The sequence below is a fragment of the Hordeum vulgare genome, chromosome 7H, assembly GCF_904849725.1.
Source record: "Hordeum vulgare subsp. vulgare chromosome 7H, MorexV3_pseudomolecules_assembly, whole genome shotgun sequence".
Taxonomy (NCBI): domain Eukaryota; kingdom Viridiplantae; phylum Streptophyta; class Magnoliopsida; order Poales; family Poaceae; genus Hordeum; species Hordeum vulgare.
The window spans coordinates 173,631,468-173,654,860 of NC_058524.1; the positions used below are offsets into that span (position 1 = coordinate 173,631,468).

The 23,393-nt window shown below is 45.4% G+C and overlaps 1 protein-coding gene across 3 annotated transcripts; it reads left to right on the forward strand.

Moving 5' to 3' along the window:
• The first annotated feature begins 829 nt into the window (after positions 1 to 829).
• On the forward strand, positions 830 to 23,347 carry LOC123411037 (lysine-specific demethylase JMJ30-like). Of its 3 annotated transcripts, XM_045103957.1 has the most exons (7): positions 832 to 1,374; positions 19,416 to 19,625; positions 20,582 to 20,713; positions 20,807 to 20,950; positions 22,237 to 22,329; positions 22,731 to 22,847; positions 23,140 to 23,347. In XM_045103957.1, the coding sequence occupies exons 1-7, from the start codon at positions 907 to 909 to the stop codon at positions 23,305 to 23,307; spliced, it is 1,332 nt and encodes a 443-aa protein (XP_044959892.1). In that variant the 5' UTR covers positions 832 to 906; the 3' UTR covers positions 23,308 to 23,347. The 3 variants fall into 3 exon arrangements, with proteins under 3 accessions (XP_044959895.1, XP_044959892.1, XP_044959893.1); XM_045103960.1 differs by lacking the exon at positions 22,237 to 22,329 and having other exon boundaries at positions 830 to 1,374; XM_045103958.1 differs by lacking the exon at positions 23,140 to 23,347 and having other exon boundaries at positions 834 to 1,374; positions 22,731 to 23,091.
• Positions 23,348 to 23,393: the final 46 nt, after the last annotated feature.

Here is a 23,393-nt window from a genome sequence, read left to right on the forward strand (position 1 = left end):
GTTGCGAAAAACTGAAGAGGGGATGAATGGCTGCAAGGTTAGAGGAGAGGGAGAGGAAGCACAGGGGAAGAGACGCGAAGTAACAGCAACGGAGCGAGGGCTGACCCAGGGCGAGGCGGGGCGAGCCGACGTAGGGACGGACCATGGGGCACAGCATGAGCCCCCTGGTGGCGAGCAAGGCGAGGAGGAGCGCGACGACGGCGATGCCCTGGCGGTAGGTGACGAAGACGAAGAGGACTCGGATGAATGACTGGATAAGAAGAGGTGCGGCGTTTCAGAGACAAAAGTGGGTCCGCGAGACACGTATTGAGCATACGGCATGGTGGACGTTTTCGCGAGATCCACCGGTTGATCCAAAGACTTTTTCCATATTTTAAGTATTTATTTGTCTACAAAGATTACTCCCTTCGTCTTAAATTTTTTGCCTTTGATTTATTTAAAAATAGATGTATCTAAGTACTAATACATGACTATATACATTTATCTAGGTAAATCAAAGATAAATTTTTTGAAATGGAGGAAGTACTATTTATCTAGCTTTGAAATATGTCAACGCGACAGAATGCCCTTTTTCCAAGAGCGCATCATACGCCCGCGATCTCTACTAGCCGTTCATTACAAAAATATCTACTCAAAAAATATCTTATTCTGACAAGGACCAAGGGTAGAAAAGTAAATCTTGCTCCTCTGCTCCACATCCGAGCTCAAGTATCCGGCTCGAAAATATCTCATGTCTTACTAGGAGCGAGGGCACAATCGTAAATCAAATCAATCCACCTCACACCCGAATCCGAGTAAGCAGCGCAACTATAACGGCCCCACACGGGCACCCGAAAATATCTCCTTCCCTTTCCAGTCCTCAGCACCTCCGCTTTTGCGCTTTTCCAAGGGCTCAGCGACTCCGAAATGGACACCGGCGAGCCGACGGGTGCAGCGGTAGCGGCGGCGGGAGGGGAGAAGCGGGCGATGCTGCTGCGGCAGATCACCGAGGAGGGAGGCTTCGCCTTCGTGGCCTCCGCGGAGAAGGCGGCCGCGGGGGACCTGCGCGCGGCGGAGGCGGCGCGGGATATGGCCTGGGAGCAGCTGCACTCGGGGCCGTGGAGCGAGGTGGAGCCTGCGTGGCGGCACGCCTACGCGCTCGCTTGCCTCCACGTCGCGAGCCTTGGCGTCGGTGATGACCGCCGCGCGGCGCTCCGAGCGCTCGACATGGGCCTCATCATGGGTGGCGACCTCCTCCGCGCAGAGCTCGAAGCGGCTATGAAGCTGGTTGCCGCCGACGGAAATCGCGACGGCGAAGGCGACGGTGCAGGAGACGCCGGCAGAAACGTGGAGAGGTGGAGAGAAGGGTTCAGTAGGAATCAAGACCTCGGCGATGTGAGTACTTCTGTTCTATTGGCCTGCCAATTGTGAGTTTCCTTTTTTAAGATTGGTGCACCAAAATGCAGAGCTAGAATTACCAGCAGTATGCTGGTATTGCCGGTAATTTGTTCACTTGAGACAATTTTCTGCATCACTGGCTGGAAAGCCTCCCTCAAGTGGGCCACTATCTCTTGTGCGCGTTGCAGCCGGTGTTACTTTTTGTGTGAGGAAGTTGAATCCTTTTTTTTTAGAACCGGGCTTCTCCCCTTTCCATTAAATGCATAACGGAAATACACAGTTTTGGAGTTTTGGATCCGAGATCAGAGAGAGAAGAGGGAAAGAGAAGAAGCGAATTCAGAGCAGTGCTAGGAAACCCACCGCCTTGCGCCTGTCCTCAGGAACACAAGGCTATGGGGCGAAAACCTAGCATCACCCAAAATCTCACCACACCCCTAAGAAAGATAGACCAACCTCCAGTACCATGTTTGAACACAACCAAAATATGAAACCAGACTAAGCAACATGCCTCACAGGGCCAAGATAGGATAAAACACCATAACACCAGGGTCATCATATTCCGAGTGCATCACCATTCGTCCCAGTTATCACTTTCCTCATCCTGCTTGTTTGGATCTGGCATTGGAGGCCCACAGAGTAGCAGCATCTGCGAAGCGTTTGTTTTCAGCATCTCCGCACCTTTTTTCATCACCTCAGCCATCTCCGGCTTCTGCAGACCTGTCCAGTATAGTATAAAAGCACAAGCTGTGAACACAATTTCAAACGGATTATTGATCCATTTCTTATCAAAAGTAGCACGATTGCGAGCGAGCCAAATTGCCCAGCATATAGCAGCTAAACCAATGGTATAAGCCTCTGGGCAGGAAGGTAAAAAGGAGTTAATCCAAGCATAATATTGCCACATGGAATTAGGAACACATTCAGTGCCCAACATCGAGCCCACTGTTCTCCAGATAACTCTGGCAACAGGACAGAGAAACATAATGTGTTGAGCAGATTCTTTCTGATCACAGAAAGAGCATGTAGGATCCCCTTGCCAATTTCTTTTTTTGAGGTTGTCTCTAGTTAGAATAGCATCTTGGCACATTTGCCACATAAAAATTTGAATTTTCAAAGGCATCTTGGATTTCCAAATCCATTTATGATTAGAACCAGCGAAGTTTCTTTCTAACCACCGATACATAGACTTGGTAGTATATTCCTGAGTACTATCAAATTTCCAGAATATTTCATCATTTTTCTCCTTGTCCATCTTACTTATCACATAATTCTTGAGTTCATCCCACCTTGTTTGCATATCGCTATTAAATCTTCTATGAAAGGAATTGCAAGGGTTCATGGATTCAATTTTATTCACAGTAATATTTTGCTCAGTGCAAATCTCAAAAAGATCAGGGAACTTATCTTTCAAATTAGCATTGTCACCCAAATCATCATGCCAAAGAGTGGCAACATCACCCTTGTTCACCTTGATCCCTCTCCCAGCAATATAATGCTCTCTAACCTTCAAAAGAGCTTTCCAACAGGGGGAGTCATTTGCTTTCTGTTTAACCATCATAGCAGGTGATTTTTTGAGATATTTGGCTTTTACTATGTCTTGTCAAAGCCCCTCTTTTCTCTCTAATTTCCACCACCACTTAGTCAACAGACTAATATTTTGTTTTCTCAAATCTTTAACCCCAAGGCCCCCTTTATTTTTTGATCTACAAATTCTCCCCCATTTTACCATATGATAACTCTTTTTGTTACCATTACGATGCCAGAAAAATTTCCTTCTGGGCTTATCCCATCTCTCCAAGGTAGACTTTTAATCAAGAACATAGACATATAATAAGAGGGGATATGTGAGAGCACAACATTAACTTTAATCAGCCTACCCCCACTAGACAGTGTTTCACTGATCCATGATTCACCATGACTGACAAATTTATCATCTACAAACATCCAGTCATAGCTTTTGAGGCCAGTATAACTGACAGGAACTCCCAAGTATTTAATAGGAAAACTTCCAACATCACAATTGAACATCTCAGAGTACTTCCTGACAGTATCATCATCAGCCCCTACTGAGAAGATTTCACTCTTTAAGAAATTAATTTTCAAGCCTGACATAATCTCAAAGAGATACAACAGCAGTTTAATATTCAGCACCTCCCTAGGGTTATCTTCAAAGCACAGAATAGTGTCATCTGCATATTGCAGAATAGCCACTCCATGTTCAACCAGATCAGATGCCAGCTCTTTAAAAAGGCCACTCTCCTGTGCATTAAGGACCATCTTGGTTAAGCAATCAGCTGCCAGATTAAACAAAAAAGGGGAAAGGGGATCTCCCTGCCTCACACCTTTAGCACTTTGGAAATATTCCCCCATTTCATCATTCAATTTCACACTAACAGTCCCTCCTACCAAAATGTTCTTAATCCAGCCCACCCACTTAGGATTAAAATTTCTCTTAATATGACACTCAAGAAGGAAGTCCCAGTTGACTTTATCATAGGCTTTTTCAAAATCAAGCTTAAGCACTATCCCAGGTTTCTTACGGCTATAGGAATAGTGTAGAATTTCATGGAGAGACATAACACCATCCATGATGTCTCTACCTTTAATAAAAGCATTTTGGTTTCTGCTAAACAGTACATCCACAAAAGGTTCAAGTCTGATGGTGAGCACTTTGGTGATAAGTTTATAAATGCATCTGAGCAAGCAGATTGGTCTAAATTGCTGAATCTTATCAGCTCCAACCACTTTGGGTAGTAAAGTGATGACCCCATAATTGAGTCTTTTCACATCTAAAACATCATTATAGAACCAATCAAAAAGCATTTTCACATCATCCTTAACTACCCCCCAACAGCTTTGGAAGAATTCAATTGGAATATTATCAGGGCCTGGAGCTTTATTATGTTTCATAGAAAATAAAGCACTCCTGATTTCCAGCTCTGAAAAAGGTCTAAGTAATATGAAATTGTCTATATCTTGTAGTGTTTCCTGTTCTTTCCACATGTTGCTCTTAATCCCACACATGTTCCCAGGAGCAGGACCAAAAAGCTCCCTATAAAAGTTTGTGGCATGCTCCAGAAGATTTTTGTTTCCCTCAATAACCATCCCATCATAACAAAGGGATACAATAGTATTTCTCCTCCTCCTTCCATTCACCATTCTATGAAAACAACTAGTATTGTTATCCCCTTTCAATAACCAGTTATCATGAGATTTTTGTAACCAGGAAATTTCTTCTTCCATCAAGAGATTATTCAACTCTACCTCAAGATCTACCTTTTTCACATACAGTTCAGGTGATAAGGTATCAGTTTCTTGCAACATTTCCAAGTAACCAAGTTCTTCTCTCAGCCACTTCCTTCTCAGTCTTGATTTACCAAAAATATTGGAACTCCATCCCTTAAACTTTTTCTTAAACCTCTTCAGTTTAATATTGATAATATCAATAGGATTTGTTGAATGAACAGGTTGCCTCCATATTTGTGCTACCAGGGGTAAGAATTCATGGTTCTGTAACCAGTTCAAATCAAATTTAAAGCCCCTAGATTTAACAGGGATAGGGATGTTATCCTCAGTATTTAAAATCAAAGGGCAATGATCTGAAATCTCCCTCACAATTTTCCTAATAAAAGTAAAAGGAAAAAGGTGCTCCCAGGAACTAGACATGAGAACTCTATCTAATTTTTCAAGAGTAAGCATATTCTGTTTGTTGGACCAGGTGTACTGTCCCCCACTCATATCAACCTCTCTCAAAGAGAAGGTATTAATGATAGTATTGAAAAGATCAGAGGAATGGCCCAGTCTAACTTTCTTATTTTTATCACTGGTAAATCTCAGGATATTAAAGTCCCCCCCAATAATGAAAGGACAAGTAACCCCCCTGCACATGTCTGCCATTTCAGTAAGGAATTCCATCTTATGTTCTTCATGAGCAGAACCATATACTACCATAATGCAATAGGTACCCCTTCTACATTTATCCCAAATTTCAAGTCTCAGAATATACTTGCCAAATAAACAGGTTTGAATGTCATAGTGTGCACTCCTAACACCACAAAGAATACCACCAGATTTTCCTACAGAAGGAATCCACTTCCAACAAAAATTATCCCCTGGATCAAATTTCCTCAAGAACTTAGAGGAAAAGTCCTTCTTCATTGTCTCCTGAATCCCCACAAAATCAAGGTTGAAATCTCTAATTAAATCACTTAATTAGGTTGCCATACCTTTTTTCCCCATCCCCCTACAGTTCCAGAAGAGGCACATCATTTCTTTTTTATCTTAGGAGAATGAGTTTTATTGCTAGGTTTACCAGGGTCCATGGTCTTACCTGCAATTCCACTCACTCTTTGATTTTGACTCCTAGTAACAGGCTTAGAAATAACCACATTAACTTTTCTTTTTTCTCTTTGCCTAGATCTTACACTCTTAAAACCTTCATCATCTATATCTCCCTCATCCCCCCAAGCTGTATTAAGGGGGGAGGATTCCCCTGCTGCATTACTAAGCAACAACATCTCTTCTGTTTGTTTAATATCAGCATTAACTTTCTTAGCAATATTAGCTCTAGTTTTTTCCAATTCTCTAATAACATCAATAACAGTAAAATCATCATCAAGTATATTCACTCCCATATGAGCAGCCATATCAACAATTTCCATATTGGATAGCACATCAAAAGAATTTTTAGATACCAGATCATTACCTTGTAAGTTCCTTTTCTTTGCCAACTTCTCAGCTCCGGCACCAACATGGCCCATAGTGATCTCAACATTTCTCTTGCTGAACCTGGGTTGCACTTCTTCCAGCACAGGAGGGGTAGGTACAACCTCCATATTTTCATAGGCTTCCCCAGGAGATTGCACAAAGTATGTCTGTTCTTTCTCCTGAGAATTCTTGCCATCATTTTTTATCTCAGTAACTGTTGGTTCTCCCAAACAGGCATCCAAGTAAGAAGAAAATTTGCTGTGAATCACAAGACTGGAAGCAGTCTGCATAGAATTCACCACAATTTTCTGAAAGGAAGTGCCCATAGCAGATTGTTTGTCAGCTTCTTTCATATGATTTTTTTCTGCTTCAGCAGCCATAGAGTCTATGAGCAACACATTATCCACCTCCTCACTTTCCTCCTCAGATTGAGTTTCTTCACTTTTTTCCTGATTTTGCATCATGTCAACTTTTTCCTGAATAGTGTCCAATCTCACACTCATATTTTTTTGCCCTCCAGACATGCCAGAGGGAGCCGAAGACTCCCCCATAGTAGATGCAGAAATATTCTGCCCATCAGGTCTAATATTCTCATTCAACTTAGTTCTTTTAGGAGAATTTCCCCCATCAGCCTCCATTTGCACATTAATTTTTTCTTTAGGAGGATTTTTCACAAGAATCTTATCCACAGAAAAGAAAAAATCATAGAAATGCCCCCCCAGAACTCCTTCAGCAGATGTAGGAATATTTTCAGCATCTCTACAACCCAATTTAATCCTGACCGATTCAGGTCTGTTTATAGTAGCCTTGTCTATTTCCAGAGTGACCCCAACCAAGGAACCCACATATGCAATGTTTTTTTCATGCCTTTTATCCAAGGGAATATTACTGACATTAACCCAAGCTATGTTAAGTATGCCCTTAGCTCCCACAGATTTTGACCACTTCCTCAAATTAATCACAGCCCCACAACTTTTCACATGCATGCTCTCAGCAAAACAAGCCTTATCAACATCCCTAGGTGATGGAAATCTCATCACAAAGGTTTTTGGCCCAATCGACCTAGCAGAACATCTCCAGTTTGTGTTAATATAAGCATTAAAAAACTCCTCCAATTGTCTACCAGACGCTTGCCCCTCCACCACAGATATAACAATGAATCGGTTCCTATCAGTGTTCTGATTCGGAGTACTGTGATCATGAATATAGAAAAAACCATTCCCTCTAGCCTGGAATCCACACATCGGAGCCACACATTCCCAAGGAAGCATCGTATTGCAAACCGACGCCATATGACCATGATTCCCACATCTACCACACACAGAACGAGGACACAAAGCAGGCAAGTGACCTGGATCCTTGCAGGAAATGCAAACCTCAGCACCACCCACTAGTGGGGCGGTGTTCCTCTTGCCAGGAGTAGGATGACGACGCTCTTGGATTTGAGGTTGCTTTCCGCCTGCTGCTCTAGCAACCGCGGTGCTGTCGCCCCACTTCTCAGATCCGCGCGGACCGCCTTGCTCCATCACCTCAGCATCCCACCGCGCCTTGTCGGACAACCCATGGCGTGGATTAATGTTGGAGGAGCCACCTTCGTCGTTGTCGCGCATCCACACCAAGTTGCGTCCCCCGCCGCCACCGCCATGTTCGCGAGCACCGCCGCGCCCATATCGGTCACCACCACGCCCGAATCTCCCTTCCGCCGCCCCATCTCCACGATTGAATCAATTACCTCCGTCGCGTCCCGCCATGAACTGCGTCCGCGGAGGCAAAGCAGCCACCTGAGCGAAGGACCGCTGATCCCCTCCCACTTTTCCTTCCCACCAGGCGAAGGTGGCAGGAACCCTAGGAGCGGAAACCCTAGGAGAGCTCCAGAAGTGGCTGAAGAGGGAATCGAGATCGAGATCGGAAGTGGGAATGGCAGCGGGTGGTGTGGGGTTGGTGGTGGGGGACAGGGCGAATAGATAAGGTTCCTCCCCTGTAGCACCGGGGCCCCCAAGCGGCTCGGCCACGGCGCGCGACACGGGTTTGGGTCCGAGAACCCCTGGGGTCAAGGGATCGTGGCGGAACACGGTTGCCACGCACGGAAAGGAGGACGTGATCGGTAGTCTCTGTCCGCTCAGACGGTGGCGCCGGCGGCGAGAATCGCCGCGCAGGCCATATCGCCGTGCCAGGAGGGGAGGAGGAGGCACAGGCCATCAAATCGCTGTGCCAGGAGGAGGGTTCAGCGATTAAGCAACTGTTTTATATCGGAAGTTGAATCCTAGGTTACAGTCAGAATGTTTAGGGAATTTATTTTAATATAATTATTTACTATTGGCTAATTTTAGGATACCCAAATGTTCGTATGCCAAAATATTGGCTATTTGGCTACCAACCAAGCATGCCTTAGCCCTTAGCTTTATATAAGTCAGTTTTGTTAGGATCGAGGGATCCGATGAGGTTAAGGTTTACCGGTAGTGGTTGTGCTTTACCTTGTCCCGAACCCGATGAGCTCCCGCCGGCGTCCATCGTGAGGTGGTGACGAAGGTGGGGAAAGGAGAGAAGGGTGTGGCGTCGGTGGTGCTTCCCGTGAGCACCGCGCTAACCCTAGATCGGATGGGTTTGTAGGTGGGAGTGTTATGGTGGCGAATCTCGTAATCCGTGCCCCGACACCCCACCTCTGTTTATATAGCGCGGGTCACAGGGGTCCACCAACCATAACGGGTTGGGCGCCCCCGATCAGGGCGCATAGATCAGGGTCCGGTGGGCCGTTGGGCCCACTCGGGACGAGATCAACCTAACATTCTCCCCCTTGATCTCAAATTTTACTTTTGACTTTATACTTTCTAGTTTATTTGTTCCATCACATATAGGCATGTAGAGCATGTCTCATCGTCACAACTTAATTGCCGAAAGAATCATACAGCTACAACACACGTTTTGTTTTGAAACAAATTCTTTTACTTTCGGGCTTCTTATGATCCAGGAATCATAGGCTTTCCATCAAACCCATGTCGGCTAAGTGTTCCTTGAACACACAAGGTAAAGCACAACCACTACCGGTAAACCCTAACCTCAAGTTTAACTCATAAATTGGTAAATGGCTGAATCTGTTCTTCTGAATGGGTTAGTCATTTAGGCAGGCGGGATGTGGCAGATGGATTGGTTTAGTGGCATGATATACTAAGAGCATCTACAACCACAATGTGCAAATCTGACCCCTATATGTCTGTTGGCGAGTCCACTGACATGAGCCGGTCACCGCTCACATGTGGTGGACAGTCCAGACAGCACGCGCCACGAGAGCGAGGAGGAGGCATACGGACTCGAGTCTCGCCACCGGAGCAAAGACCTCGTCGTAGTCGACACCATGTTGTTGGACCTTGGACGTACCCTGGCTCTGTACTTCACAACGGAGCTACCTGCATCTTTTTTTACCTTGTAGACCCACTTCAAACCTATTGGACAATGACTGGAAGAAGATCCACTAGGCGCCAAGTGTTGTTGGCTTCAATGGAGCCCATATCATCCATCATGGCGTGCCGCCAACACGCGAACACATGCGGGAAATCCACGGTGGGCTTCCGGTCATGCCATGCTTTGAACGGCATTATTCCCGTCACACTCCTGGTGTACGCACGGTTGAGGACGAAGACGGACGTGGACACGGCCTCACCCCAGAACTGCGGTGGCACTCCCATCGTCTGGAGCATGAACCGTGTCGTGCCAGCGACGGTCTGGCTCCGCCGCTATACTATGGTGTGTATGGCGCGATAAGATGTCCTTGCACTCCAAGGTCGACGAAGTAAGCGGCAAAGTTGTCAGAGTTGAATTCCCCCTCGGCGACCGGAGAGGAATGTGCGCAACTTCTGCCCGGATTCTTGCTGCACAGCAGGAAAAAACCACATGTATCCTTATGGTCGTCCATTAGGAGGAGCAGGTACCTTTTGCTCCCAGGTGTCGTCGAGGAGATGGTACTGCACATGTCACCGTGTGCAAGCTCCAGCGGCTCCATGGCACGATAGCTCGCCTGTTGAGGGAACGGTGATCGCTGCCGCTTCTTGCTCAAACATGCGTCACACACCTGCGCAGTGTGCTCGATGAGCGACAACCTACGGACCATGCCTTGTCGTCCATCCCCTCAAGCCTGCCGAAGTGTTGGTGATCAAAGCGAGCGTTCCAGCGCCACACCGCCTTGTCGACGTGCACACTGGCCTGATGAGTTGTAGGTGGACGATGTAGAGGCGATTGCGCGAGCGAGATACCCTCGCAAGGACGCGGCGTTGGTGTTCGCGCATCGTCATGTATCTATCTTCAACTCGCGGCGGGCAGTCGATTCCGTTCAACTGATCGATGAGGACAATGTTGCTCTTCAGCCACGAGATCTAATACACATTGGTTAGCACCCATGCTCCCCACCGGCGACAGCAAACTGGACGGTGTCGGGCCCTTGGATCGCCACGAGAGAATCGTCTTCGAACTTTATAGTGTCGGAGACGCCCTTGTCCAGCTTGGCGAATGCCGCCTCGTCGCCAGTTATATGGTTGGATGCCCCGATGTCAAGGTACCAGGTGACATCGACATCCTCCAGGGAGCATTGGAGAACAGCGCGAGCGCGCTCTTTATTGAGGAAGACGTGCTCGTCGGTACGGGTTGGAGCTTGTAGATTGTACTACCATGGAAGCGCTTTCGCGCGCCTCTGGAGTGGTTACTGTGGCAACGATATCTACTGCCGTGGCAGTGTTTTCGCCCGCGTCGGCTATGACTGCCAAAGAGACCTCCTCGATCATCAGGAGACGGTGTCTTCGAGCCCGAACGACTGCTCTTCACCGATGCCGCCTTGCTACCTGCCATGTCCACGAGATCAGCCATGCCAATTGCCAGCACAATTCACTATTTGTTTGCATGTTAATACCTGTCTCATTCATATCATAAAGATCATAGTATAAGCCATGTAAACACGGACCTGACAAAACCGAAAAGACAAAAGAACGCTAGCCTTTGCACAAAGGAAAACCAGGCAAGAAGGAAAATTACAATCAAGACAGAAGAATCCTCTGAGCTTGACACCAACGCCTGTCACCTACCTCTGGCATCACTGCAGTAGCCACCAAAGGAAAAATGATGGATGACCTCCTCACTCGAGCTTGACGCAGCTCCGTCACTGATATGCAGCTTTGCAGATCGCCATGGCTCACCAAAGGTAAAACCATTATCGTTGAACGAATCTGACCAGGGCAACACCCCGGACACACCATCGAACTCCAGATCTGGCACCCCCACACACGAACCACGAACCAAGCACACGATACACCATCTTCCAGATGTTGCCGATGCAGACCAAAATCTGCATCCGCTCCTGGACCACCTCCTAAGCTCCGCGCCGACGCTGGAGCAAACACCGGCGCAGCGAAGGAGTCCGAGGACACAAGTCCACCCCGAGGATGCCGCTGCCACGCCATCCTTGCTTGAAGAGACTGGTTTCCAAATTCATCCCCAACCATAGGACCAATCGCCTCCTCGGAGAAGGATCTGAAGATTCTTTATTCAGCACAGGCGTCGCCAAAGCCAAGAAGATGAACAGCCAAAAACCCTAAGCTACTAGGGCCTAAACATGATCCCCACACGTGGATCCGGCGACCCTTCTCACCACTGAAGAACAAGGTCGTCGGCGGAGGGGAGCCGCTGGAGGGCAGCGACGGAGGAGACTCTCCTGGTGAGAAGCTGAGATCGCCTTTCCTCTCGAAGAGAGGAAGAAAGAAAAGCCAATCTATCAATAGGTGGCTATCTAGCATAGTGCACTCAAACGTTCGATGAACATGAGGGCACAAGTATTTACACCGTGTACACACGCTGCAGCTATTCTCTCTTTCTCATTCCTTTTATTTGTTACAAAGCTAAGAGGTCTCTAACGGCCCGAACATAACGCCCACGACGATCTCAGCATTTGTTGCATCCCATGAACCAGAACGTGCGGGCGTGGACTAAACCTAACCCAAGTATCTAGCTAACAAACTTACTTGGTCAACTAAAAACGTGCACATGCAGTCCGTACGCAGATTTCTGCCATGGCACCGTTAGTGAGCTCAAAAGAGCTGCTGTGGCAGTGAAAATAGGCTGCCATGGCAGCAAAACACTGCTGAATAAAAACGGGACAACACAAATTTAGGTCATCACAATTCTAGGTCATACAATTTTGAACAATATGCTTAAACTAAGTGGCGGCGCCAAACCAAAACTCTATGAGATGGGTAACTCTCTAAGAAAGTTCCAAAAAATATAAACACGAATAGTAGTGCTTTGCAAAAACCTGTGGAAACCAAGCCATTAGTTGTACATTGTGCAAGGATGAAATAATTACTGGCAAATATGTCCATGCGCGGCAATGGATCCATAATGACTCATAGATGTTCACAAACTTGAAAACAAAACACCCTAGTATTGGTAATATTTCACAAAAAATGTAAGATCTCACCAAAAGTACGTTTCTCTTATCTGTTTGGATGAGGTGGGGAGGGATGGGGCTAGTCTAGACTCTGGAGACCGGAGGGATAAAGGGTTTCTGCAAATGTGGAGAGGAGGTCTTGAGTTCTTGAGTTCAAGTCTTGGCTTTTGCAATTTATCCAAAATTGCTGCTGCCCCCTCTGTGTCCACGTATAGGCCTTTTGAGCCATACCTCTGAGTCTATTCACGCGTTGATTTCCCACGTCACAAGTGAGAGGGGGTGTTGAAGTGTACGTGTGGATTGCCTAGTCATTTCCATCAGTTAGGACTTTTTGTTCCGTTGGCTAGTGCATGAAGTTTTTCTTTTTCTTTTTTGAGCCTGGCTAATCCCCTTTCCATTATCAAGATAACGGAAATACAACCGAGTTCAAAGTCTGACCCAAAGAAAAAAAAGAGAAGGGAAAAGCGAGCTCAAGCACTACAGGGAAACCCACAACAAGCGTTTGCAATCGCAACGCTCACCATGGGGCGAAAACCCTGCAGCACTGTCACCACGCAACTAAGTGTCAACAAATTACAGTCCACAAAAGGAGATCATCAGCCTACACAGAGACACAAGGATACGGTCTACTTCTGACACAAGAATAAAGCAGCAACAGCAAACTTTCTTCTCATTATCCCAGCATCAGGTATCATCATCAACGAGGAAGATCAGCAGCTTCAAGCAAAAGAGGGGCTTCACCTATTCAGCATCAGTTCCCATCAATGCAGGCCGCAGCACAGATCAACATCATGCTCTTGGCGTTCTCCTTCAGCATATCTGCACCCTTCTGCAGGATCTCCCGATCCCCTTCCATCAGCAAACCTGCCCAGTATCGTAGATGAACACAAGCTGTAACACAATCTCGAAAGGGGATGCAGGTTTTCTAAATTCGAAAGTCGCCTGATTTCTGCAATTCCAGATTGCCCAGCAGATCGTCGCCAACCCCAGTTGTAAAGAATTGCTCCCCATCAAGTAAGAAAGCATAACACCAGGAGTTGAACTGGCATAAGTTGTTTGGGCATAAATCAGTGCCAAGCATCGAGCGTACCGTTGGCCAAGCAATCCTGGCAATCAGACATAGTTAGAACAATTGCAAATAAGTTTCCCTGCTCTTACAAAAAGAGCAGCTCAGGTTGCCAGTCCAATTTATACGATTCATTACATCCCTAGTCAGCACAGCATCCTGGAAAAACTGCCAGAGAAAAATTTGAATCTTAAGAGGCAGTTTAGCCCTCCAGATGCATCTATAGTCACAACCCGCAATGTTCCTTTCCAAATAGGAATACATTGCCTTGGTTGTATATCTTCCTTTAGGACCAAAAGTCCATTCAATTTTGTCACATCCAGCCGCTGGGTCAACCTGCCCAACAACATTATTCATCTCACCAAGATGAAGAGCAAGGTCCCCAACAATCCTTCGTCTGAAATTCAAAGTGTTATCTCTAGCACAAAATTAGACAACAGTATCATCAGGATAATTCGAGATACTAACGAGATCAGGGTAGGTTTCACACAAGGGTGGATGCTCCCCTATGGGATCGTGCTAGATTCTGGCAACATCTCCAGAATTGACAATCACTTTTCTCCCAGCCATGTAATGCTCTTTCACCTTGAGCATAGCCTTCCAGACAGGGGAATCATTGAATTTCCCACTGACAGTGGCCACTGAGCTCTTTTTCAAGTACTTGGTCCTAACCACCTCCTGCCAAAGTCCTTGCCCCGCCTCCAATTTCAACCACCACTTAGCAAGGAGGGACACGTTCTGTTTATGCAAGTCCTTAACTCCCAAACCCCCTTTTTTCTTCGAACGCCAGACCCGTGCCCATTTAACTAAGTGATATCGTTTCTTGCCCCTTCCCCCGCACCAAAAGAATTTGCGACACTATTTATCAAGTCTTTCTATAAAAGTTTTAGAAAGAAGAAACATTGACATATAGATGCAATGCTGGACAGGGAGGAATTCAGCAGGGTCAATTTGCCCCCTGGCGAAGCAGAATCACCAATCCAGGAATCACATATCTTAAGATATCTTATAGCAACAAATTCCCAATCAACATTCCTAAGAGTTGAATAGCTCACGGGAACCCCAAGATACTTCATAGGAAAGTGGCCAATCTGGCAACCAAATAGATCTTGCATATTTCTGAAGAGTAGACTCATCCCCTCCAACACAAAGCACCTCGCTCTTCAGAAAAATAATTTTAACGCCAGATATAAGTTCAAACATATATAAAAGAATCTTAAGGTTCTTAGCTTTATCAAAATCATCCTCTATGCAAAGCACTGTGTCATCTGCATACTGCAGGATAGCAGCCCCATTGGGAATAAGATCAGAGGCTAAGCCTGTGAACAGGTTGTTTTTTTATGCATTCATAACCATCTTGGTTAGGCACTCAGCAGCTATATTGAAAATAAAAGCAGACATGGGTCCCCCTGTTGGACCCCTTTGTGACTTTGAAAATAAGCTCCAGTGGTATTGTTGATTTTGACACTAACAGTGTATGTAAAATTTTCTCAACCCACTCGCACCATTTGGTGTTGAATCCTCGAAGTTTATGGCACTCCAACAGGAAGTCCCGTTCATCGCTTTAACAGTAGGATTCCCTTTCAGAGCAGTGATTATAACATTGCAGGAGCGTTCCCTAGCATGGGCAGCAGAACAGAAATCATGTATATAGTAAAACCCTTGCCCTCTAGCTTGGAAAACGCACATGGGGGCAATACATTCCCATGGTAAGAATTCATCACAGACAGAAGCAAGATGGCCTAGCTTATTGCGACGCTCGCAAAAAGCTTGAGGACAGCGAACAGGCATGCGACCAGATGATTTGCAGATAAGGCAAGAATCGTCAGTTTTGGAACGAGGAACCTTATTTGTCGGAGCAGATTGTTGTGGAAGATGAGAAGTAATCGCAGCAGTCGCCAGCGTAGGTGGAGCTTGCTGGGAGCTGCTCCCTCCACCCGATCCAGAGGATTTCTGGTGCTTCTCCACCCACACGCCCTTCTTGTTGGTGATCTGCCGCTCCGTGTTCGCAGCGGCGTCCCAGCGCGAGGTGTCGGAGGTAGAAGCGTAGTCGGCCTTGCGGTTGTTGTCGAATCCATCCCTCCTCCAAGAGAACCGGCTGCCACCACGAACCCCGCCGATGCCCCGGCCGAAGCACCCTCCGCCGCGGTCGAAACGCCTAGCGCCACGCCCCTCCCGCCCCGCGCTGAAACCCTCGCCCCTCCCGCCCCGCGCCGAAACCCTCGCGGTGATATCCGCGGAAACCTCGATCCACCTTGTCGGTCATGGGATCTGGCGGTCGGGGAGGCAGCAGCCTCTGCAAAGGATCTCTCGTCTCCACGGATTTTTTCTCTCCACCAGCATAAGGAAGAAGGAGAACTGGATCTAGGGTTTCGTGGTGCCGCCCACAAATGGGAGAGAGCGGCGTCTAGTTTTAGCGGGGGTGTGGGGTGTTAGGAAAGCAACTTATGTTTATTGAAGGCCCAAGGGGCATAAATATATTACACAAGATTTGAGGTGCAAGGAAAGTAAACATACACTAATAAGGACTCCTAGACTAATACTAATAGACTAATGAGGACTCCTAGACTAATACTAATACTTCCTACCCCCCCCCCCCCCCCTCAAATGCAAAGCGTATGCAATAGCATTGCATTTGAAGATGTAATACTAAAAAACAATGATAATCCAAATCCGCGTCTTGAGAGTGTCGTCGTAGCATGAGGAGTCTTCAAAACTTGTCGAGTCGCCGAAGGAGAGAACGAAGAGATGGCACATCAGAGGTAGACACCGCATCACTTGAAGATACAAGATAAGTATCAAGAGAAGATGGGTTGTCAAAAGAAGATGGCACATCAAGAGAATAAAGCATTGTGCAGAAAATCATAGTCCACGACAACCGTCGGCAAAAGAAGCTCGGCGGATAAGGCACGATGGACGTAGATCGACAATGCAAAAGAAGTCCAGAAAATCCTATAGAAAACAACAAGGGCAAATAGGCCACAAAAGTTGCATAGAAAGGATCAGGACCAAAGAAAGGCTGACGGACAAAGGTATGGTGGACTCTCATGACGTGATAACACAAAACATCGACGGATTTGGTGGACGCAGCGGAAAATAAAATAAAAACTAGAAAGCACATAGTAGACTAGATGCAATGGCGGCAGAAGAGCACAACACCGAAGAAAAGTGCATGTGCGAGACGAACTCGACAATACACCGTCAAGATTGAAAGGAACCGAGGCTTGCGAGACGGGAGCCGACGAGATCCGGCCTGACGAACTCCAGCAGCGGACATCCAGTCGGCGGCCAGCAGCGGACGTGCAGCCGGCGGCCCAAGTCGTGGGAGACGGAGGCAGAACGGGTCGCGGAAGACGGGGGGCACGACGGGGCCGCCCCTGCTCCCCTGCTGCGATCGAGAGGAGATCGAGCAGGACGAGGCGTCGGCGGAAGATTGGTTCTGCACGAGTTGAATCGATCTGAGCAACGACCTAGAGCAGCAGCTGGAGGAGATCGGGAGTTGGGCCCCTGCTTCGAGTGGGTCCAGCGGATCTTGCGAGCTCGAGCAGGAGCTAGCGATCAGCGATCAGATCAGGCCGGCTGGGGAGCGAGGGAATAGATTGGATCGGGAGGGCGAGTTGCGGCGTCCCAAAAAAATAACCTAAGCTCTAATACCATGTTAGGAAAGCAACTTATGTTTATTGAAGGCCCAAGGGGCATATATATATTACACAAGATTTGAGGTGCAAGGAAAGTAAACATACACTAATAAGGACTCCTAGACTAATGAGGACTCCTAGACTAATACTAATACTTCCTAACATGGGGAATGGATTTTATACCCACGGATTCGACGCGAGGAGCGCTGGGGGCGGGATCTCCATACATGTGGTCGGTATCCGCTAGTGCATGAAGCTTAACATGGTACCAGAGCTAAGGTCTTGAGTTTAAGTCTTGGCTTTCACAGTTTATCTAAAAAATTGTTGTTGCCCCCTTTGTCCACGTATAGGCCTCTTGAGCAATACCTCTGAGTCTATCCACGCGTTGACTTCCTGTGTCACATCTGAGAGGGGGTGTTGAAATGTATATGTGGATTGCCTAGCCATTTCCATTAATTCGGAATTTTGGTTGCGTTGGCTGATCGTTGGCATCTACGTCGATGATCTGATCATCACCGGCTCCGACGAAGAAGCGATCACACGCTTCAAAGGATAAATGCAGGCTTTGTTCAAGATGAGCGATCTTGGGCAGTGGAATTACTACTTGGGATCGAGGTATTGCAGCATGACGTTGGCATTGTTTTGTGCCAAGCTGGGTATGCAGTCAAGATCCTCGACAAGAGCTGCATGGCGGATTGTAATCCATGCGATGTGCCCATGGGGCCGTGGTTCAAGCTAAGCAGGATGAGCACGGTTCAACAGGGTGAGCACGGCGGAGCCTGTGGACGTGACAGAGTACCGGAGCATCGTCAGCATGTTGCATTACCTTGCCCACTCCAGGCCATACCTCTCCTCCATTGGCTACATGTCTCGGTTTATGCAAGAGCCCACAACCGAGCACATGGCGGCAGTGAATCATATCCTATCCTGATCGGCTACGGCGACAACGATCTAGGAGGCGACATTGACAACAGAAGAAGCACCACCAGCGTCATGTTGTTCCTCAACAACAACCTAGTTAGAAACAAAGGGTGGTGGCTCTCTCGTCCTGCGAATTCGAGTACTTGTCAGCAACAAAGGCGGCATGCCAAGGAATTTGGCTCGCACGGCTACTCGAGGAAATCAGAGATGAAGAGCCAAGGGTGGCGGTGCTCAACATTGACAACAAATTGGCCATTTGTTTGAGTAAGAACCCTATTTTCCATGACCAAAGCAAACACATTGAGATTCACTATCATTTTATTCGGGAGTGCGTTGAGAACGGGGAGATCCGGATCGAGTCCGTCAGATCGGAGGAACAGGTCACCGATGTGCCCACCAACGCACTTGGGCGTGTTAAGCTTCAAGAGCAACGAGGGTGTGTTAAGCTTCAAGAGCAACGAGCAAAGGTCGGGATGATTGAGACCGAGAGAATGCACAAGGTTTAGGGAGTGAATGTTGACGTGTTGAAGTGTATATGTGGATTTCCTAGCCCTTTCCATGAGTTTGGACTTTTGGTTGTGTTGGCTACCGCATGAAACTTAACATGGTATCTGGGTCAAAGGTCTTGAGTTCAAGTCCTGGCTTTTGCAATTTATTCAAAAATTGCTGCTGCCCACTCTATGATCATGTATAGGCCTCTTGAGTCATACCACCGAGTCTATTCACATGTTGATTTCTCGCGTCACATGTGAGAGGGGGTGTTGAAGTGTATATGTGGATTGCCTAGCCCTTTCTAGCAGTTTAGATTTTTGGTTGCGTCGGCTAGTGCATGAAGCTTAACAGACGGAAAGTTGTGTTGTCCCGGTTTGGTGCCATGGCAGAGTATTTTTCGCTGTCACGACAGCTCTTTTTAGTTCAATAACGGTGCCATAGCAGAAGTCTGTGTACTGACTGCATGTGCGCGTTTTTAGTTGATTAGGTAAGTTTGTTAGCTAGATACTTGGGTTAGGCTTAGTACATGCCAGCACAATCGCGTTCGTGGGGTAGCACGAACCACGAACACTGAGGAGAAAAGCTGCAACATTTGTATGCAGCGCAAGTACTTATGTCCTCGTGTTCATCGACTGTGTGAGTGAATTGTGCTCACGTGTGATAGGACTGTGTGAGTGAATTGTGTTCACATGTGATAGGACTATGGACTTGTGATTTCTCCAATATATTGTTATGTAATTATGTCTAATCCTTTTCTTATTGCAACGCTCTTAATGATCTGTTTCAGGTGCTCAAACTTCTGCCAGTGAAATCCTTATCTTGTAAGCGAATCGAGCGGCGGACATGCATTTCTTTGGAGGCATTTATACAGGATTACTTTTTACGCGAGTCCCCTGTTATACTCAGCGGCTGCATTGATCATTGGCCTGCAAGGACAAAGTGGAAGGACATAAAATACCTAGAGAAGATAGCCGGAGACCGCACTATTCCTGTCGAGGTGATTACTCACACACTTGCGCTTTGCACATTGACCTGTCATGTGATAAACAAAATCAATTCTAACATTTTGTCCACTGTAAAGTACTTATGCAATGTGAAGCTCACTTTGCCTCCTTCAGACAATATTAAAATTAAATAAATAAATATGCTTCTAATTGGGAAATAAAATGAAGTTTCATTCAAGAAATGCATTGAATGATTAAATCTGATTCTACAGTAAATTGGCTGGTTTCCAGCAAGTGGCTCATATACTCAATTTCCATCTCCAGGACTTCAATCAAGCTTATCTCAGGAAGTATTTATTTTTGCATTCGCTTTCTATCCCTCTTTTATTATTCACCTTACGTTCTTGTGCATGATATAAGGTTGAGACGTGCGACCTAGACTAGTTTTAACAGTAGGCAGAATTTATCTCTTATAGAAGAGATTGCTTCACATGCTTCTGTATACGGATATTTGCATCCTGCCTAGACTATGTTTTGTTTGTACTTCGAATCAGCCTATTCATGTTACCAATCAGAATTTCTAGCGGTTTGAACCAACTCTTTTATACCATCCATCTGCTATTGTTTTTTTTTATCCTATATATGTCTACTTTTGGTTTTAAGTCATTGACCAAGCTTTTGTAGCATATATTTTCATATGTATATAGTCTTGATTTTCTAGTAGTATTGTATACTGTATATATTTGAGACAACTCCCTGAAAGCAGCTTTTATATCTAACATATCTTCAGAACATATGTATAAACCTTCATATAGTTGCATACACGTTTGTCTTTTGACTACTGTGAAGTTAAGAAGTCATTCGAGCAATAGCTTGTTTGTGTTATCCGTAAGAGTAGCTTGGCTTGAATGAGCTAGGTCTTATTTTTTGTGAAATACTGTTATTATGCATCCTTCTCCCTTTTGTTGTGTAAGTTCTCAGCACACTGTTATCATTAATGGTGTGTCAGGTCGGAAAAAGTTATGTTTGTAATGAATGGAGGCAGGACCTTATCACATTTTCACAGTTTCTTGAGAGAATGTCATCACCTGATTGTTCTGGAAACTTGACGTATTTAGCCCAGCATCCATTGTTTGACCAGGTAACCTATTCCCAAGAAGCTTGATCTTTTTTCTTTCATATCTGGAATTTTCTCCTATCTAGTTATTGGGTGTTATTTGTAATTATTTGGCAGATAAAAGAGCTCCGTGAAGACATAGTGGTTCCTGAGTACTGTTATGCTGGTGGTGGGGAACTCCAATCGCTCAATGCTTGGTTTGGCCCTCATGGGACTGTGACACCATTGCACCATGACCCACATCACAACCTTTTTGCTCAGGTATCACATGAATGATAATCAAACATGTGTTACTGCAACTAGAGTTACACTTACTTTTCTGGGAAATTGGAATGCATACTCTATGTACAGAATTTCTCTCTGAAATACGGGTCTCAACCTCAAGGGAAGGGCATATGTGCAGCAATTTTCTCTCTGAAATATAGGTTCAACTTCAGGGAAGGTGAATATGTAGTGCAAACGAAGGTGTCAAGGTCCAGTCACACAGGATTGGTGGATGAGGGTATGAGGGATGGGTGGATTTTTTTATTTTTTTAAAGAAAGGGGTTGCCCCCCTGCCCCATTTTATTAAAATGAAGCAGACATCATCCAGCATACAGCTTCCACGCTTACCAGCATCTAAAAGGAACAAAGAAACCTTCAACACAGGCATAACCACAAGGAAATGTCCTGGGAAAGCCTAGCTCAAACTACCTTGCTACATAACAAGTTCAGAACTAACTTTCGAGCTGGATCAAAACAAAACAGACTAAGTTTTAATTATTACAGAGTGGATTGGTTTTTTATTTTTAGAATTTTGAAACCTTCAATTTTCCTAACATCTTATGGGGGTCAGTTGGAAATTAATTACCAGTCATCGGACCTTAAGTTCCCAAATCTGATATATTCATACTTCACCCAGTAATCTCTGATTCTCAACATACTTTGCATACTGCACTTAGATATGAATTTGAGACCCCCTTTATGAAATTTATATATTGAACCAAGCTGTCTCCTTTGTTGTTTCCTCTGCTTCTCAGTAGGTAGGCGTCCTCCTACTAAAATCAAGACAACCATTCATTTGTATGGATGAGAATGCTTACTTCGTTGGACTAATCAGTATTTGTTCAAGCCGGTTAAGTGATTCCTATTTTAGAAAATTCACTTAAATTTGTGTTCATGTTTTTTTTTTTTCAAAAAAGTGGGCTGCACGCGGACTAGTATGCTGTAAACTTGTTGAAGTTATATCTTTTACACTGAAAAGTGAAAACACATGTTATTCGTAGTTTTGTAATGAGACGGACGGAGCTCATTGTTGTGTTTTCTTGCATGCTCAAATCAAGATATGTGTGGTGAGATTCTTTCATGCAGCTTAGCATAGGTTTAGGAAAACATTACGCTAATTTAAATCGATCTGGAAATGGCTGTATCCTGGCACCTATTCCCAATGTCTGCCGTCATATCCTTTAGCTATTTATTTAAACCAGCTACTAATTAGTTGTGACAATGGGACTAGCAGATTTCGTCTAGGTTCTAAATAAATCTATTATATGTGTGGTTGTTGACAGGTCTTGGGCAGAAAGTATATTAGACTCTATCATGCTTCGGTCTCCGAGGATTTGTACCCTCACATGGAAACTATGCTAAGCAATACGAGTCAGGTGCGTGGTCTGAGTCAGATAACTATGCTGTGGTTAGAACAAATGTATTTCTGGATATGTATGGGTGAAAATATTTGGCAGGCCAAGAAAATAGAGTTAGATCTCTAGCTTCTAGTACATAACATTTTTCCTTTACCTGCCTTTTGTACTTTTCCGGAAACTGCGGTGACACAGTTCCATCCTGCCCAAATTTGTTCCGAAATCTGCTGTGAGCAACCTTGACGCTGAGCAAGTTTGGTAATCAATATTGGCTACGTACCATCCTCTTGTTCAACCTTGCTTCCTAACTGTCCAAGCTATCCATGTTCCTCTCGCCCTAAAGCTATGTGCTCTGTAATTTCTTTGAATGATATTGATCTTCATGAGACTATTGTACAAACAATGTCTCTGCACTTTTGCAGGTAGATCTTGACAACATTGATGTTAAGGAGTTCCCGAGGACAGAAGATCTTGAATTCATGGACAACATATTGGAGGAAGGTGACCTACTTTACATCCCACCAAAATGGTGGCATTACGTGAGATCTCTTTCTACCAGTTTCTCTGTTAGCTTTTGGTGGCGCACATCAATTCTTCCTTCACAGGGTTCATGATTTTATTGGTTGAACCATGTACGATGTTTCTTTCATCAGGTGGTAGAAAGTTCAGAGAAAAACTTAATTGAACCCATGTTTCATGATCCCCTATTTGTGTGGGTAGATTGCTACATTGGGTGTATATTATTATTTTTGTGACAATGATTTAAATATTTGACTGCCAGCATATCAATTGTGTTCTTACTACTTCTGTTGCTATTTACATGGTGCACAGATGTTTTCAGGTTCAAGTTCGACCAACAAAATGTACTTATCACACAATACCATTCAATTTGCATTCAAGTTACTTTCCAACGATATAAATTTTATAACATGCAACTTGTGTATTATCAGTCAATTTGATGGTCAGAATTTTATCTTGAAATACGAGAGTGCTATGTAAATAAGGATAGCTTATTTTTTGATCCAACTTCTTTGACTTCTTAACTTGAACATTCATTTAATAGTTCAATTGTGTTCATTATATCT

What these genes read in the sequence shown, in the direction of transcription:
- LOC123411037 (XM_045103957.1), top strand. Translation starts at nt 907, where the DNA reads ATGGACACCGGCGAGCCGACGGGTGCAGCGGTAGCGGCGGCGGGAGGG. An exon ending in AGCATCCATTGTTTGACCAG is followed by an intron (nt 20,714 to 20,806) that starts GTAACCTATTCC and finishes ATTATTTGGCAG; the next exon opens with ATAAAAGAGCTCCGTGAAGA. An exon ending in CACCAAAATGGTGGCATTAC is followed by an intron (nt 22,848 to 23,139) that starts GTGAGATCTCTT and finishes CATGGTGCACAG; the next exon opens with ATGTTTTCAGGTTCAAGTTC.